Here is a 17249-nt window from a genome sequence, read left to right as displayed (position 1 = left end):
TTTTTTTTCATCTCATCATTGTTGATTGATCAATTAGTATAGTAATAAATATTTTAAATATTGCACGTAATCACTTTGTTGCAACTTTGCTTGTTTGGATAGGACATCATGTGGCATATTTGTCTCAGTTTTTTTCAATAAAAAATGTCATTTGTTTAGTTAACATGGTTTGTTGCACAACACTTTGCTGTAGTTCCAAAGTACAAAGCATCACTAATGAAACAAACTGGAAACAGTCATTAAAACACTTGTGATGGTTTTGAGAAATCTGTGGCCCACTTTAAGTTGATTTATAAGATATGTGGATATTAAATGCACATTACAAACCTCATGTTTTCCCTCATGTCAGTCATCATGTGTGCTGCGTCAGGCTGCCTTAAAGCTCATTGCCCCTTTCAGACGTACAGTAGAAGATCAATTGTCCAACTGTATTTCCTGTACGTCAGTGTTTTATAGGCCCCTTCCTGTTTGCAGAGAGCTGACTTCCTGTGTCTGAGAGGGGCAGTAAATGGATGGCACCTTTGATGCATTTTACCCTGCAAGGAGTGAGGGAAGGAGGGAGAGAGAGAGATGAAAGGATGAAGTAGAGGGCAGAAAAATAGAGATGACAGGAGAGAGAGATTGGTGGAGAAGTGGGGCATCAAAGAGTGCCATAAAGACCGTCTTTGTGCTAGATTATTGATGTTTTTACACGCAGTGGTAATTTCTCAGCAGAGCCCAACTTTTTATATGCTAAGAATGAATCTATTTTATCCTTGTGGTTTCTGTCACCTCCTCCCCCCTCTCTACTCAACTCTCTCACTCTCTCTCTCTCTCTCTTACTCTCCCTCCCTTCTCCCTCTCCCCCGCGCTCTCTCTCTCTCTCCCCCTGGCTGCAGTGTGTGTGCCCCAGTGGCCAGACATTCCTGCCTAATAGGGCTGCTTAATGAGGAGTGGGTTGTGTTGGGAGGATTTTAGTGGGGAAAACACTTCAGAAATGGTGGGAAAATAGAGAATAGTTGCAGTTGCCACAAAGTGTGAACCCAGGATTTACTGACTCAGTATCTCTTAACTATGACTTTCTGCTCCCTGCTTTCTTTTTCTCGCCTTCTGTCTGCCTCTGTAGGAAACTCCAGGAGAGCCAGGACTCCATGTCCTCCAGGTTGGAAGAGGCTGAACACAAGGCCCAGTCCCTACAGACAGGTACCAGCTTACTCAGTCCTGGGTACTGTTTTAACCAGCTCAAATAAAATGGCAGCTTTATCACTGAAAATGAAGTGGTGCTGGCTTTAAAGCCTCTTAACACTTGTTTCAGATTTCAAGTATTCCTCATTAAATGTTCATTCATAGCTAAAGTTGGGAAAAGGAACATAATTTATTAAGTATTCATTACGTTTAACACTCAAAAACCTAATCTGCTTCATCTGGACTAGATGGGTGTGGTTTGATCAGATTGACAGAGCCCAACATAAATAAATAACTCCATAACTATCATTTAAATCCAGTGAGAAAAGCACAGGCAAAAGCACAAATAGAAATCTCTCATGTGAAATAACCAAAATTGTGTAGGAGTGCAGCTCATAGTAAGAAGCTCATTAAGAAGCTGAGTATTTTTTGGACCTTTAAAAATATTGTTCATACTTGGATATTACACAACATTCAAAGTTCTTCGTTTGAATTCTGACTTGTAGCGAGGAAACTCACCACAAATTTTTTTTCCTGTCTTTTACAGCACTTGAAACAACTCAGGCCGAGCTCTTTGATTTGAAGACAAAGTATGACGAGGAATCCACAGCAAAGTATGTTCGTCCTGATCTATGTGTGTGTTTGTGGGTGACTTTTCCCCTCTGGCTCCTCCATAGTCTGTTCCTGACATAATCATCCTGTTTAGTGAATATCCTTGCCTGGAAACTCCCCCTTCTCTCCTTAACAGCTGGATTGTATCCCACAACACTCAACAGCCTCCAAATCCCAGCATTACCCATGCACTGTAAATACTGACAGGGATTGTAATGCATTCTGCAGCCACAGCACCAAAATAGAGATTTTTTTTTTTTGTATGTGTGTGTGTTGTAGCTCTCTGTGATTCATCGGGGTCATGATAGAGAGGGGAGGCGACTGAGGGTCACTTTGAGATCTCAGACTTGAAGCTACAAAGGCTTCTAACAGGACCTGTAAGATAAGGCAGCTTCAATTACTTGAGCCATGGGCATCTATCATTATTGATCTTATAGTAGTGGCGAGGATGAGAACAGAAGCTTTTCCATGTCAGCACTCCACACTGTGAAGTGGCACTTTATGACATTCACACTCCTCATTCCCTCAGGGTAGAGTGACAGGAACCCGAACTACTCCAGCATCCGAACCGCATTCAGAAAGCCTTTCGTGGTGTTTTATTGGTAATTGGTGTTCTTCAAAAACTGATGGCTCTTTCCTTCAAATATGAATTCCAAGATGGTCAAGGGCATCCTGCACCATCACTATAAACAAAGTACAACAGAGTATCAACTTGGCTTTTAAGGTTTTCCCCTACCCCATTTACCATGTCCCAAACTCTCTGTCTCTCCATTAACAGAGTTGTTAAATTGATTGGCTGTTAAAAACAGATCAATCCCTCTTCTCTCATTCTCACACCACTTTTTTTCCCCTTTTCTGCCTCCCTCACTCCCACACTTTATCGTTTATCTCCTGCATTGTGCGTTTGTGAGTGTCAGAGGAAAGGCCACAGAAAGATATTACATGCAGTGTAATGGATGTAATCAATAGGTTTCATGGTCTATCTGAGGCCCCCCCCCCTTATTTTCTTTCCTTCTTTCCTCATGACTATATTGCACTGCTCCTCTTCTTTCTCTCATTTCTTTACACTTCCTTCTTCCTTTTTCCGTCCTTGTCTCTTCCTTTTATGTCAGAAGAAAACGCATTTTGAAAAGACACATATAGTAGGCCCCATTTGCTTACAGAAGCTAATAAACACATGCCCGCCCACATCCCCGCACACACATAAATACACACACACTCATTCGCTTACTCGTGAGCCTGAGGCAGTCAGGGTCCTTGACTATGTGGCGTGCTGTGATCTGAAATTTTAATGCAACGCTTTAAAGCACACACAAACCCTCTCTAACCCTGCACCCTCCCAGTCCTTGGAGTCCTTCCCCCGTTTACTGCTTGGCTGAGCAAATCGCCAGTGTTTGGCTGAACACAACTTTTAACCCTTTGACTGCATATATTTTGGCTCTGCAGAACGCAGATTGCATCCATATCATGCACTTTTTTACACAAACACAGCCATACGCACACACACTCACTTGCTCTCAACTTTCCACTAAGGAGGACATTGCGTGACAAATCCCCCATCCTCTTGCTGCATTTGGGTAATCTGCCTTTTAAAAGACACACTAACACACACATGCGCGCGCGCACACACACACACACACACACACACACGGACGGACGGACGGACGGACGGACGTACACACACTCTCTGAGAATTTGGTCGATGTTGCAGTGCCCGGAGTGTGTGAGCTTCAGCGGGAGGCGGGCCTGCAGATGTAGCGTAGCCCCCTCTCTGTGCTGGCGCTGTGAGGGTCTGGCTGGCCACGTTTTACCCGTTTAGTCCCTGTTAAAGATTAATGATATATTGATCCCCAGCCCCACAGGATGCTGTGTGTGTGTGTGTGTGTGTGTGTGTGTGTGTGTGTGTGTGTGTGTGTGTGTGTGTGTGTGTGAGTGAGAGAGTGTCTGTTTGTGTGCAGCTTTATCTGTGTATAAACGCTTGATACCATTTTGGGAAAACCATTTAATTGCTGATAATTAGGCAACAGTCAATAGGCTTTTCTTTCCTGTGTCCATCTCAAGCACACACAAACAAAATGGCGCACAACATACACACACACAGACACACTCTCACAGCTAGCTTCTTTTTAAGCCTCCTTGAAATCCCCAAGGTAACACGCTGTGAAAACGCAATGTGGAGAAAGCCAAGGAAAGAAAAGGAATGGAATGATGAAAGCTAGAGGGCAAAAAGTGAGCCAGGGGCTGGAGGCTACAGCGAGGAAGAGGGGATAAGAGTGTGATAGAGGAGGGAAATGAAAATCTAAATCAGGGGAATATCCTGCTGGCACCGAGGACAGAGGCCGAGGAAGAGAGGGCAAAAGATGAGAGAGGGGAGGTGGAGGGAAAAAAGATGAAAGGAGAGAAAGTGGAGGGCAATGGGAAAGGAACGGGTTGAGGGGAGAGGATAGAGGCAGGCAGAGGGTGGAAGAGAAAAGCAGTTGAGTGAGGAGCAAGAGAGAGAAGATGATAAGAGATGAAAAGGCCTGTCTGAGATGGAGGAAGTACAGTAGGAGCTTAGAGGCTCTGGGCTTGTTTCAGAAGTCCTACAGTACTCACTGATGTCACTGGGTGCACCCATTGGCTTTCATGGTACAAAAGAGTGTGTGTGAGTGTGTGTGTGTTGTTTGAGTGCATATATGTGTCTTTTCAGTGCAGCTGTGCATCTACTCTATAGCTCCTCCCTGTGGCTGCTGCATAGAGCTTTGTAGATAAGTTTTGGTGGCATAAAATCAGGCTTCATCATTATGAAGGACCCTCCCTTTACTGTTCAGGGTTTGATGAATTAATTCCACTGGGTGCATTGGCTAACCATGGACAGTTACTGCCCTGCCCAGCGACTGACTGACTGTATCAGGATATGCAGAAAATCCCTTCCCTGTGATCTGCTTTGGCCCTCAGCCTCTAGCTCAGCCTCTAGCTTTGCCTTTATAATTCCCAAATACAGCCAAATCCAAAGGTTATTTAAGAAGACTTTGTGCATCTGTACTTTGATTAAATGATCACATTTGGAGCAGGAGCGGTGGTGTATTTGGGTTGCATTACTACCCATAAACGCTCTCCATTACAAGCTTTTCTGGCTTGTTGGCTCACTGACCTTACATTTGTGTGTGCGGGAGCACAATTGAGCGTGCACGTGGGTCCGGCACAATATAGCTTAAGACAGGATAAAAGCTGGTGAGGTAGTGTACTATTATGTTGCTTAAATGCATACTAGATCCTTTTAACTGTTAGGGAAAGAATAAAAGCGTAGAGTGAAAAGCTCTCCCACCCACATCTGATTCTTTTTGCTGCATTGCCTGTGGCACAACGTTGACCTAATATCAACTGTGTCTGTTTTGTTAAACACATTCAAATCAGTAGTACTCAAGCCTATGGGACATAACACTGTTTCTCATACTGTGACACACAAACACAAAAGCTGCGTGGGTTATTGGGTTCACTATCAAAAGATTGCAGTGAAATCAAAAGGTCTTAATGCACGCAGCAGTGCACATATGTGCGCTTGCATCTTTGCACTCGATGCCGCCCATGTGTTATTATCAGTGAGTAATGTCTTAAATAAACATGCATGCATACCGGCTGCACTGAACACCAGCCATGAAATATATTGTAACTTGAAACTTCCTCATATGAAGAAATGCATTCAAAATTTATCTTGGAGTGCGTACACAAACCCACACATCGACAACTAATTAACAGAGACGGTAATCATATTCAGACAATTCAACAGTTCATGTAAAGCCTAAAATATGACACAAAAATATTAACATTCATTGTGTGTGAATTCAGTGTAGTTTTGCTTTCTTCCACGTCTCTCATTGTTTGCAGAAAAGTGATAGGTATTCACATCACTCATGAAACACAGTTATTAAACAATTTTTCCAAAGTCCAATGAGAGGTGGTATTATGGGGATGTATTCCTGCTGTCTGACCTCTAGCAAGTGAGAAGTGAACCATGGCCACCATCCAGACCATTAGTCAGACACAATCACACAGCTTCATAGCAGATTAGTCTGCTGTATTAGGACTTAGAGCTCTATTAATGTAATCCCTCTGTTTTAGTGTGGCCTGGGTTTAGGGGCTTACATGTGCACACCCACACACATAGGCACACACACACTTAAATACATGTATGCACGCACACATACAAGCTGTTTGGGTTATGGAGTTCACAATCAATGGATTAAGGTGAAATTTAGACAGTAGCTTAATGGACACGGCACTGTCATTCTCTAAATGTGTGCTCTCTGAACAATCTCGCACACACGTGTTGTGTGCAGAGTGTACTTTTCTTCCTGGGAATCATCTATCCATTTATCCACTTCTTGTTTTTATTTGTGAGCTGTATTTCAGTGAGGCTCTTTTAAGCACTGTCACATGCTTTGTTGTGTATTTCTCTGGAGTAATAGTAAATGTCTTTCTCAGGGCCGATGAGATTGAGATGGTGATGACAGACCTGGAAAGAGCCAATCAGGTAAAGCTGCTTAACATCCTTGCTGTACATTTTAACACAGCATTGTCCAAATCATCCAAAAAACACAGTTTGTTTGTTTTTTTTTTTGTTTAAATACAGACAAAGCAACTGAGTTCTTTGACTGAGATTGTTAAAATTGCTGCATAGGGAAAAAAAGTGTGTATACTGATGAAAGCTATTTTGATGTAAAGGACTTAGTCTAGTGATATTCTGTTTTTCTTTCAAAACCAACAATGAATCTCTTCTACTACTACTACTACTACTACTACTACTACTACTCCTACTCCTACTCCTACTACTACTACTACTACTACTACTACTACTACTACTACGACTACTACTACTACTACAAGTGCTACTATTATTATTCCTCTGTGTCGTAGAGCTCCACTGTTGCCCAAATGATTCAAAACACATCATGAGCCATGCTGTTGCACTGGGTGACATGTTCCTTCATTACGTGGAACATGCCCAGCTGTTTGAGTCCTGCTGCCGTAGATATTCACTAGAGCACCAAATGAAAATAGTCCCCAACAAATACACTATTCATCCCTGTTTGAGTAACATTTGTTAAAAACAACAGTGCTCAGCTGTTTCAGGGAAATATTTAACTTTTTCTAAAAATATATGTAAATATATATTCCTGAGCCTTTTCTTAAAAAAACAAAATTTAAAAAATAAAAAGATTAACATCTTCAGTAGGAACAAACAGGCTTTGCACAGAGAGAGGCTGGGAAAGTTGTACTGAGAGACAGGCTGCCACCCTGTTGGATTTGGTAATTTTTTATAGGATTTTTTTTTTGACAATAAGAAAAGCATAGAACATCCCAATTATTATCTTATGAAAATACAAATATTCTTATCAGCTGTGAATCTGTTAAATGTGTCTCACATTAACAAATAATGACTTGCTTATCACTGTGAGAGCTGCTGTTTGTTTTATATGTCTCTTACACACCTACTAAACCCATGCAGCTGAAATAAGCCCCCAGTGCGCCCTCTGCCCTTGTGTTGTAAATATTCCTGTGGTATCTGTTAATGTCATTGTTGTTAACTTTCATTATTAGCCCAAGAGTATGATTTGTGGCTAAAGGGGTAGCATAGGCATGTAATGTTAATATTAGCCTGAAGGTTAGCACTCCAACTATAATGCCACACACAAACACACAAACAAACACTATTCACACTTCTGATTTGAGGTTTACAGAGGATGACAGCATGGCCTCCAGCTCAGTCGCAGACTTTTTATATGCTTTTATAAGGAGAAAATGGAAAACAGGATTTTTCTTTTTGCGACTAGCAGTCCAACTCCCACCCAGTCAATAACAGCTCTCAATATGGTTGCAATTAGGAACACTGTGGAATCGGCTCCCTGTAACTCCTAATGATGGCAAGTTGGCCAGTGCTGCCAATGATTCCCAACTGGAGCATGGCAGTTTGGCCATAAATACAAGGCAGAGGGTATCATCTTAATTTTCAAGGGGCATGACGGTGCTTTTAACAGGAAGAACTTTTGCTCTCTTGGACTGATATGATCTCTCCATTGACTTGCATGAAATAAGTTTTCAGTTTACCTCTGGAGTTGAGACAGGTTAAAGAAATGTGTGTGCACTAAAAAAAAAATGTGAGAGTCTTAGTGAGTTGATTTCTCCTTTTCCTTCCAGCGAGCAGAAGCAGCTCAGAGAGAGGCGGAGTCACTCAGAGAGCAGCTGTCCTTGAGTAACCAATCCCAGCAGCTCAGCAGCCCAGCCAAGGCCGACCCTGACACGGTAACACATTTCACTGATTCACTGATTCACTGGATGGCTGATGGAGGTATTGATAGACTAAAGATCATCTTAGCCTTTCTAATGCCTGAGGTGTATGGCTGATAAAAGCTTCAATTTATGGATCACTGTAGTCAATGCTCTTAGAGGTCCGGCATTGTCTCCAATAATGCATTGATTTGTTGACTAAGTTATTGTTTTCTAAGAAAAAGTTGCCAAAGTGGCAATAAGTGATGGTGAATTGATTAACTGATTTATTGAACTGTACAACAGACAGCAGAGGTTTGACTTAGAGACTGACTGACACACAAAGTGTCAACTTCACTGATCTCTCAAGTGTTGGGTGGTGACTGGATTATGTCTGAATGCAGTTTCTGCCTGTCTAAAAACTACTAATAGTAGTGGACTTTTCATCACATCTGTTTGTGGGTTCTTATGAATACCTTTATAGCTGTAAGGTTTTAGTTCATTCATTATATTAAACTGCCGTCCTATTTGGCCTTTAGGAACAGGCGGCAGAGGTGGCATCTCACTCAAGTCTGGAGGCGGAGCTCAGGGCCAAAGAAAGGGAGACCGCCCAGCTGGTGGATGACGTCCAGAGACTGCAGGCCAGCCTGACCAAACTCCGAGAGACCACCAGCTCCCAGATTACACAGCTGGAGCAGCAGCTCAGCAGCAAGACTGCCATTCTCAAGGTACCAACAGTGCATGACGTATAAAGGTGCATGCAGATGGATTCATTCTATTATTTAATTCATTTTCATGTCATTTCATCTCTTTGTTATCCACAGGAACTGGAGGAGAAACTGCAGAAGCAAGCTGACTATGAGGAGGTGAAGAAAGAGCTGAGGTGAGGAGCACACACAGTCATTTATGTGGGCGGGTGGGTGGGTGTGTTTCTGTGTCCAGCACAGATCTATTTATTGCATGCGTTTGATGTCTTTAATAATATTAAACAAGATGCGTGTCTTCATTTAAGATGTGTAACTCAATTGAGTGCCCTTCTGAAGGTGAAGCTTGCAAGTCTGCAGCTTCATAGTATGTCATGTCTCTCTCGCTCACTGCCCCACTATCCTTTCTTTGTCCTTAAAGAGACAGAAATAGACAAGCTAGCTTGCTACACAGTAGATGTGTGTGGGTCTCTGTTGGGGGTCATATAGTTATCTTTTTTTCTCTCTCCTCAGTATCCTCAAGTCTATGGAGTTTGGAACATCCGAATCTGTGCAGGTAAAAAGTGACAAAGTGATAAACCTTAGACACTAAATGTGATGGACCTTAAACATAGCACTGAAGTACTAGTAGCTAAGCTAAGACAAAATTGTGCAATTAGATTTGTAAAAATGAACATTTGAAGGGGGAGCCTGGAGTAATTTTGAAAAATATCATTTTAATTTCCGTTCCGCCTGTCCTCTTGATCAGGACTCCTCCAAACCCCTGGAGGTGCTCCTGCTGGAGAGGAACCGTAGTCTTCAGTCTGAGAGTGCTGCTCTGCGCATCGCCAACACTGAGCTCAGCGGTAAGTCTGTTCAGATGTAAGTTAATAATAAGGGCTGTGTTCATCAACACTGTCTTCACAAAAACCTTCACTCAGATCAACCAAAACGAAAGAATGCTCACAGAAGCTGAGTCAAATGTTCATGGGACCTTAGATGAGGGCTCAGCTACAGGTAAGGCTGTTCAGGGATGGAAGTTTCTATGAAGAAACTGTATCAGGGTAGTAGTGCATACATACTATATGTATGCATATAGACTCTTTTTCTCTGAGAATACTTAACCATTTATGAATGTTTTTGGGATGATTTGTAACGTTGGGTCTTCAATATGCAAAAGAAATGCAAAACTTAATCATGGTACAGAAATGTTGTTGCTTTCTGGTGCATCTCTGGTGTCTTTGAATACCCCAGCAGGAGGTCAACCTGAACAGTAACAAAGTTGCAGTACACAAAAACAAGGACACCATACTATGCCCCCTACATCAGGACTCTTGCCCTCTGCAACAGTGTTTATGGTTTTGAAATGTCATGGCTTTAGGCTTGAATAGTTGAATAGCTTTGAATTGATTAACATTCACAGTAAGGGGAGCTTACTGTCTTACTTAATCATGTTAAGTCTCAATGGTTATGCATTAGAATAATATTTCTCTCAGCACTTACCATCAAGATGGATTCTAGTAGTTACAAGGCTTGAGAAAATAGAGTTTATGTCTATATTTGTTTTGGTGAATGTAAAAATTTAATCAGTCCAACTATTCAGGGAAGAAGTGAAATAAGGCCTTTAATCAGAGTCAACAGAGCTGCTCAGTCTCTGTTTTTGGTGCATGCATCTGTTTTCTGTTCAGCCATAAAAATTGTTTTTCAAAAGCTTTTTATTGCTTCAATTTCTCTCCTGGATGTATTTTTATGAACTAAAGACTATGATTCTGCATCTACAATGGAATAAATCAGTGTTTAGGAACACATTCCAGCAACATGGAAGAGGACTCACATGGTGTATTGGCTATCTAAGGACATAATTTTACTCTGTCCACTTTGCCTGCGAGAGAGACTGAGCCCTGGGCCAAGCTAACCTGCCTAAGTGGCACAGTGTCAATTGTTTTGTTTGTCCTTTTTTTCTTCCAGGCTGTGGCTTACAAGAAAGGTTGAAATCACAAATGCATGGGCACTTTGTCTGGGGGGGTTGGCAAAAAAGGAAAATAAAGTTCACTAATTTGGAAAAGACATGAATCAGATAACTTTCAACTTTTGTTATTTATTTCTCTCTCTTTTTGGAACCCCTTTTTTGTTGACTCCCCCATAATGCATGGTGTGTTTGACCTTTCTTGTAGGGTCAGCCGGGCGAAAAGGGACAGAAGAGTCCACAACGAAGGAGGAGACCATGCCCAGCGATCCCTCTTCCTCGCCCCCTCCTCCCCCTCCCTCTCTTCCTTCCTCCTCCCAGCTCCCCCTGTCTCGCACTCATACGGACCCCATCAACACTGCCACCACCACCAGCAGCGGAGAAACACACCCTTTCACTCCTACGGGCATTGGACAGGACTTCTACTCTCCTGTGTTCCCTCTGGTGGGTGGTAAGATGGCTCTGAACTCCCTGATCCAGCGGCAGCTGCTCCAGACCTTCTACTCCAAAGCCTTGCAGGAGTCGTCTGGAATCCCCAGTGGGGCTCTACTGTTCACCCCCTTCACTCCAACCCTCAGTTCCATCCCTACCTCCACCCCTGGCTCTGGGTCTGCTGCCATCCCTCTGGCGGCCAGCAGCCCCCAGCCACCTCCAGCCAGCCCAGACATGGCTCCCGTTAATGGGAGCAGCACCGCTGGCAGCGCCCCATCCCCATCACCCAGCCACTCTGACGCTACCACGGGGAGTGTTTTGGACGGGGAGGACATGGACACAGCAGAGATTGCCCGACAGGTTAAAGAGCAGCTGATCAAGCACAACATTGGTCAGCGTGTGTTTGGCCACTATGTGCTGGGACTGTCCCAGGGTTCGGTCAGTGAGATTCTGGCCAGACCAAAGCCGTGGAACAAGCTAACCATCCGGGGGAAGGAGCCCTTCCACAAGATGAGGCAGTTCCTCGCCGATGAGCAGAACATCCTTGCACTGCGCAGCATCCAGGGACGGCAGAGAGGTGAGTCTGTGTATCTTTAATGTGTCTGTGCGTGTGTGTGTGTGTGTGTGTGTCTTGCGTGTGTGTGTGAGTGTGTGTGTGTGTGAGTGTGTGTGTACACAGCCCTGCACAGAGCCATTGATTAGCTTGTCAATATGGACTAGCTTTTTATTTTTCTTTCTCTTTCCTAACTCCCATCCTGTGCCACACCTGTGTGTTTTGAGTGAGTTCCTAGTCACGCACTGATCCCAAGAGCCTCTCCTAGCCATTGTGGTCAATACAGAAACCTTTCACACATCAATAATATTGATCGGCGGGAACTAGGAGGAAGGCAGGGGTACTGTTAACTACGGGCTGATTCGATTAGCCTGGGCCTGCTTTTGTTAACGCATCAGGACATTTCTGATTGAAGGTGGTCTCAGTGGTACAAATAAATATAGCAGTCTACCACCTGGTCCAAGTCCATGTTAAAAATAAGGCCACAGTTCATATGCCACTGTTTAATCTGTACTATTGAATAATTTATCCCTCACTAGTCAGTCTTTGTAGTAGTTTAATATTCCTGTTAGAGGTAGAGGTAGAGGTTGTATTCCAACTGCGGCCACAGGTGTTAAAAATCAATGCATTTAAGGTACTGTAATATGCATTGGATGGAAGTATTCACACATCCCATATATTTACAGAGCATTATAGGGCACCATATAGTCTAGCAGTAAAAGAAAAAAAACACACAAGTGCTGTAACATAGTGTGTGGTATATTGTTTTTAACAGAGGGCTCAGGCCAGCCCCAGCTTAGCCGAGTGTTTCAGGATGTTCCGAAGCGGAGAGCCCTCTCCGATACAGCTTCACACACAGGTCTGTCCCCTTCACACACAGAGATTCTAGCACGTTCTGTCTGTGTGGCATGTTTGTGTTGGGGTGAACTGTCTCTATGGTGTGTGCGTGCGTGTGTGAGTGTGTTGGCGTTTATTAATTTGCGAGCAGGCATACAGATATAAATGTGCCTTGAAGGTAACCGCACAGTTCCAGTGACTTGCGTCAGAGGAAAAGTCAGCATGTGTATTTAGGGATTTTATTGGTAGTTGTTATTCTGTGGGGAGCATTTACAGTACAAACCCTGTAGCACGTGTGCATGTGTGAGCTCCAAAGGGACCAGAGAAATTATGACAATCCCTCCAGTGTAGTTGCCTTGTAGCTCAATGGTGGGAATGTTGTTCTTTGTCCTGTGCTATGGTGTAATTATTCGATGTCCTTATAAGCTGCGTTGTTGTTCTCCTTACCTGCTCTTTAGTTGGTTATCTCTGCTTTTAAATCTGACAAGATGTTTCATCTCCTCCCATTCCCTCTTCCCCTCCTTCCAGGTAACATAACTGCCCGCGTCCGCACCCCAGAGGCAGGTTCAGATGAGGCCATCAAGTCCATTCTGGAGCAGGCAAAAAGAGAGCTGCAGGTGCAGAAAGCTGGTGAGTCGTATTTTTTTTTTTTTTTTTTTTTCTCATCTCTAGAGAAGTCAAAGCATTGAGGATGATATATTGTGGCTGTGTGCGTTTGTCTGAGTCTCTCATGACGGCCCTTCTCTTCCCTCCCTCAACAGACTTGTCCCATGTCCAACCCTCATATGCAGGACTGAAAGGAGGGGGCGGAGGCGGAGTAGGAGGTGGAGGGGGAAGTGGATCAGACGAGGCCATCCGCTCCATCTTAGAGCAAGCTCGCAGAGAGATGGAGGCCCAGCAGGCTGCACTGGAGCCCATCCTCAAAGCCTCGTCTTCCTCCTCCTCCTCAGCATCACTATCTCAGAGGGACCTCCTGAACTCTCCGCTCACCGCCCCCCTACCCCCTTACAACCCCCTGGCACTCTCCCTCAAGAAGCCTCCCAGCTCCCTCTTGTCCTCGCCCTCATCCCCATCTCCAGTCCTGGACTTCAGCTCCAGCGTGAAGAGAGAGGGCAGGGCCTCTTCAGGGATTGACATGTCTGCTGACGGAGCTCTCAGGCTGGGTCGGGGCTCTGAGGGTTCGGCCCGCTCTGGAAGCTCTGGGGGGGTGGGTTACTGGAGAGAGCAGTGGTGGAGCAACATGCACACAGACATCCGCAGGAACATATCCAACCAGACAGGAGAGGAGAACCACAACCAGGAGGACTCCAAAGAGGTGAGGGGGTGGGGGCAGGGAAACGTGTGTGTGTGTGTGTGTGTGTGTGTGTGTGTGTGTGTGTGTGTGCTTTATCTCCTCTTTTTCTGTTTTTATGACTCTGTTTTTACTCTACAGCACTTGCATGTCTGAGTCATTCTCCTGGTGTGTGTTTTAGGGAATATTGAGTGACAGTCTGTCTCGACACAAGCCGTGGAACAAGTTGAACCAGAGGAGCAGAGAGCCATACCTCCGCATGCAGCCGTGGCTCAATGGAGACCAAGGGCAAAACACACACATCCAGCAAGCTCAGAACCAAGGTAAACAAATCACACACAACATATACACGCACACACACACCAGCGCAGAGTATCTGGATTCACACAACCAGGCTCCTTGGGCTAGAGCATTACGCTGAAAGCCTGATTAGAGCTAGTGGCTAGTTGTTACTGTCAGTCTGTCACTCACCCCACCCACCACCTCCCCCTCCACTCCCTCTCTCTCACCATTCCCCTCCCTCTCCTCTCCTCCCACCATCCCCCCATCCCCAGTGCTGTGGCAGTGTCAGCCAGCAAGCTGCTGGTTTGTCATGTCATAGACAAGTTAGTGTTGCAGCGCCAGATGGCAGCTCTGTGTGTGTGTGTGTGTGTGCGCGTGTGTGCGTGTCTCTCTTTCTCTCTTTCTCTCTGGGGGTGTAAACAGCAGCTAATGTACACTGACAGCTCCTCATGACTGCTCTCTTCCAGCCTGCTGAGCTGCACAGCAGTACTACACAGGCAGAGACAGGGAGATGAAGGAATAGAAGGCGGAAGCCAAAAAAGCTTCAAACCGAAAACTTAAGCACCTTTGCTGTTTGTTTAACAGGAATTAAATTAGTTGATGTAATATGACTGAAGTCCCTCCCAAACCCAGCAGGAAGAGGAGATGAAACTGTTTTCTTACACAGTACCACGTCTCCTAACCTGTGTGATCTTTCTCGCCCTGTCTGTTCTGCTCAAGCAGAGGGTACTCCCAAGACATCAGCAAGCTGCAGTCCTGCTCCAGAGTCCCCCCTCAGTTCAGCTGAAGAGTCTGTCAACGGTCTCGCTGGGGATCCACTCGCTTCACAGTCCTCCAGTCTCAAACCTCCGTCTGAGGATCCCTCAGGTGGGGAGTCTCAGCCTGGCACCCCGCTGCCTCTACCCGGTCACTCGGGTCTCAGCATCCAGGAGATGGTTGCAATGTCTCCTGAGCTCGATACTTATGCCATCACTAAGAAGGTTAAGGAGGTGCTGACTGATAATAACCTTGGTAAGAAACACAGGCGTCATATTTTCTCTTGCCTGCTGGGTTTTGTTGCTGTCTGTGCAGTTTAGTTTAGATATTTCCTTTCCCCTTGCCTCCCATTGGTGAATGTTTAAGCCATTGAATCAGTTCTCAGTAATGACCATTTCATTTCCGCTCTCTCTTTCCTAACCAGGCCAACGTCTGTTTGGGGAGACTATCCTGGGTCTGACTCAGGGTTCTGTCTCAGACCTGCTGGCCAGGCCCAAACCCTGGCACAAGCTCAGCCTGAAGGGCAGGGAGCCCTTTGTCCGCATGCAACTCTGGCTCCAGGACCCACACAGCGTGGAGAAACTCATGGACATGAAACGCCTGGAGAAGAAAGGTGTGTAGTAGAAGCTCATTAAGGAGAAACAAATGCACACCCCATACAGTGCAGCATGCTGTCAGAAATAATAAAATACTGACAGAAAAACATTTATGTTATCTGCTTAAGCATGTATTTATTTATTAATACATTCACAGTAAAATACAAACAGCAGCCTTTGAATTTCACATGCACATCTGCACTCACAGTATCCTTTGTGCAGGACAGCAGAGCATGTTGTGCAGATCACAGTCATCTTGGTGTGATGTCAGTACCAATCAGGACTGCAGACATCACATACTGTATTAGATGTGACAGCTAGGGGACTGCCGGGGGCCTGCTTACTCACAGTCATCAGCATTCCTCTTCATCATCGTTATCATCATAATGATCATCAGTGTCTATAAGCTCGTATTTTTATCATTTGTTAACCCACAGCCCGCTCTATCACTCCATCATTCTGTTTTCCCTTCTGTGCGCACAAAGCGTTTAAGAATCCGCTCAGCCAAGAGGTCTCACCCTCCTCGCTGCCTCATAGTGACCCCACGCTGCCCACTTGAAGCTTTCTCTCTCTCTGTGGAGATGCATATTTGAACCTGCCAGTGGGCACAAGCATCCAGGATCAGTTTACCCTCCTGATATCACTAACTACAAACAAGGGCAAAAAACAAAACTGACCTTACACCAGTGTGTTCAGGGGTTGGATGTGAGGGGTTAGTGCCCATTCAGCTTCGTTTTAGATTATTGACCCCAAAGTAATGCATCCAAATAGTAATGGGGAATAGACCTGGCTAGTAGCAGAGCCCAGAGGAAAGACATGGACCTAGTCTAGAGTAACCATATTTGACCTCTCACCCTTGTGGTACAAGCCTGGGAGGCAGCACACAACTTTCAGAGTGGTTCTAACCTTGCTCTGAGGGGTTTTTCCCTGCAACACTAATATATCTCGCAGCGTGTATTGGGGTTGAGAAAATGTCAACCTCATGTGAAGCTGCCATGAGCTGTTCATTTTCAGCTGCTGGTGCCCGGAGTGTATGGTGCTACTTGTTTGCTGTAAAATGGAAGAGATAATTTCATTGTTAGAATTCCTGAGTAAGGCGACTGCACCACCTAGTGGCTGTTGATGTTACCAGGATTATTTTTTTAAACGTTGTATGAATGCACAGCCGGTAACACAAACCATTTCCTGGATGGATGCATTTCTCAAGCATGGAACAGCCACTGTGACAGAATCCTGATCAAGAAGTGGGTCAAACTAAAACCTTTAAAATGTTTTCTATGTACTGTCTGCTTAGCACTGAAATTGACTGCACTAGCTCCACGTAACAGAAATACTGTTTGTCATTTCATGCTCATTAACACAAACACCTGCCTCTATGAACTACAGCACAATTCAAAGTTGGAGATTCTAGACCAGACCAGCAATCTGCTGCAGATATGATTTTATGTTTGATATTCCCCATATTTGTTCATTACATAAATGTATTTCCTGAGGTACTAACTTCCTCCTCTTGTCTTTGTGTCACTGTCACAGCCTACATGAAGAGGCGACTGAGCTCCTTGAGTGACAGCCATTCTGTGGATGGAGGCTTGGTGGGGACAGATTACGTGCAGGGGTCCCAGAGCCCGGGACAGCAGCATCTGAAGAAGCCCAGGGTGGTGTTGGGCCCTGAGGAGAAGGAGGCCCTGAAAAAGGCTTACCAGCAGAAACCCTATCCCTCCCCCAAAACCATTGAGGAGCTGGCCTCCCAGCTCAACCTGAAGACCAGTACTGTCATCAACTGGTTCCATAACTACAGGTCAGCATGTGAAAGAAAAGGGCGCTTCTATAC

General features: G+C 44.8%; 1 protein-coding gene across 3 annotated transcripts in view; it reads left to right on the top strand.

The window, feature by feature from the left end:
• The window catches only part of cux1b (cut-like homeobox 1b), a 59769-nt gene that overhangs the window by 32117 nt on the left and 10403 nt on the right, over nucleotides 1-17249 (top strand). Inside the window, exons 7-22 of one of the 3 annotated variants that reach the window (XM_071495660.1) lie at nucleotides 1106-1182; nucleotides 1712-1778; nucleotides 6241-6289; nucleotides 7954-8058; nucleotides 8562-8750; nucleotides 8847-8905; nucleotides 9240-9282; nucleotides 9475-9571; nucleotides 10880-11680; nucleotides 12432-12515; nucleotides 13022-13123; nucleotides 13255-13808; nucleotides 13966-14107; nucleotides 14790-15077; nucleotides 15247-15435; nucleotides 16952-17216. In XM_071495660.1, coding sequence (XP_071351761.1) covers nucleotides 1106-1182; nucleotides 1712-1778; nucleotides 6241-6289; nucleotides 7954-8058; nucleotides 8562-8750; nucleotides 8847-8905; nucleotides 9240-9282; nucleotides 9475-9571; nucleotides 10880-11680; nucleotides 12432-12515; nucleotides 13022-13123; nucleotides 13255-13808; nucleotides 13966-14107; nucleotides 14790-15077; nucleotides 15247-15435; nucleotides 16952-17216 — 3111 coding nt within the window. The remainder of the gene's footprint in view (nucleotides 1-1105; nucleotides 1183-1711; nucleotides 1779-6240; nucleotides 6290-7953; nucleotides 8059-8561; nucleotides 8751-8846; nucleotides 8906-9239; nucleotides 9283-9474; nucleotides 9572-10879; nucleotides 11681-12431; nucleotides 12516-13021; nucleotides 13124-13254; nucleotides 13809-13965; nucleotides 14108-14789; nucleotides 15078-15246; nucleotides 15436-16951; nucleotides 17217-17249) is intronic. The other 2 variants (XM_071495661.1, XM_071495662.1) reach the window with 2 other exon arrangements.

The sequence above is a fragment of the Trachinotus anak genome, unplaced genomic scaffold, assembly GCF_046630095.1.
Source record: "Trachinotus anak isolate AG129_WGS33_773 ecotype Australia unplaced genomic scaffold, CSIRO_AGI_Tana_v1 ptg000014l, whole genome shotgun sequence".
NCBI classification, from domain to species: Eukaryota; Metazoa; Chordata; class Actinopteri; order Carangiformes; family Carangidae; genus Trachinotus; species Trachinotus anak.
The sequence above is the reverse complement of the archived record's forward strand: the minus strand, read 5'-3'. Positions and strand labels throughout refer to the sequence as shown.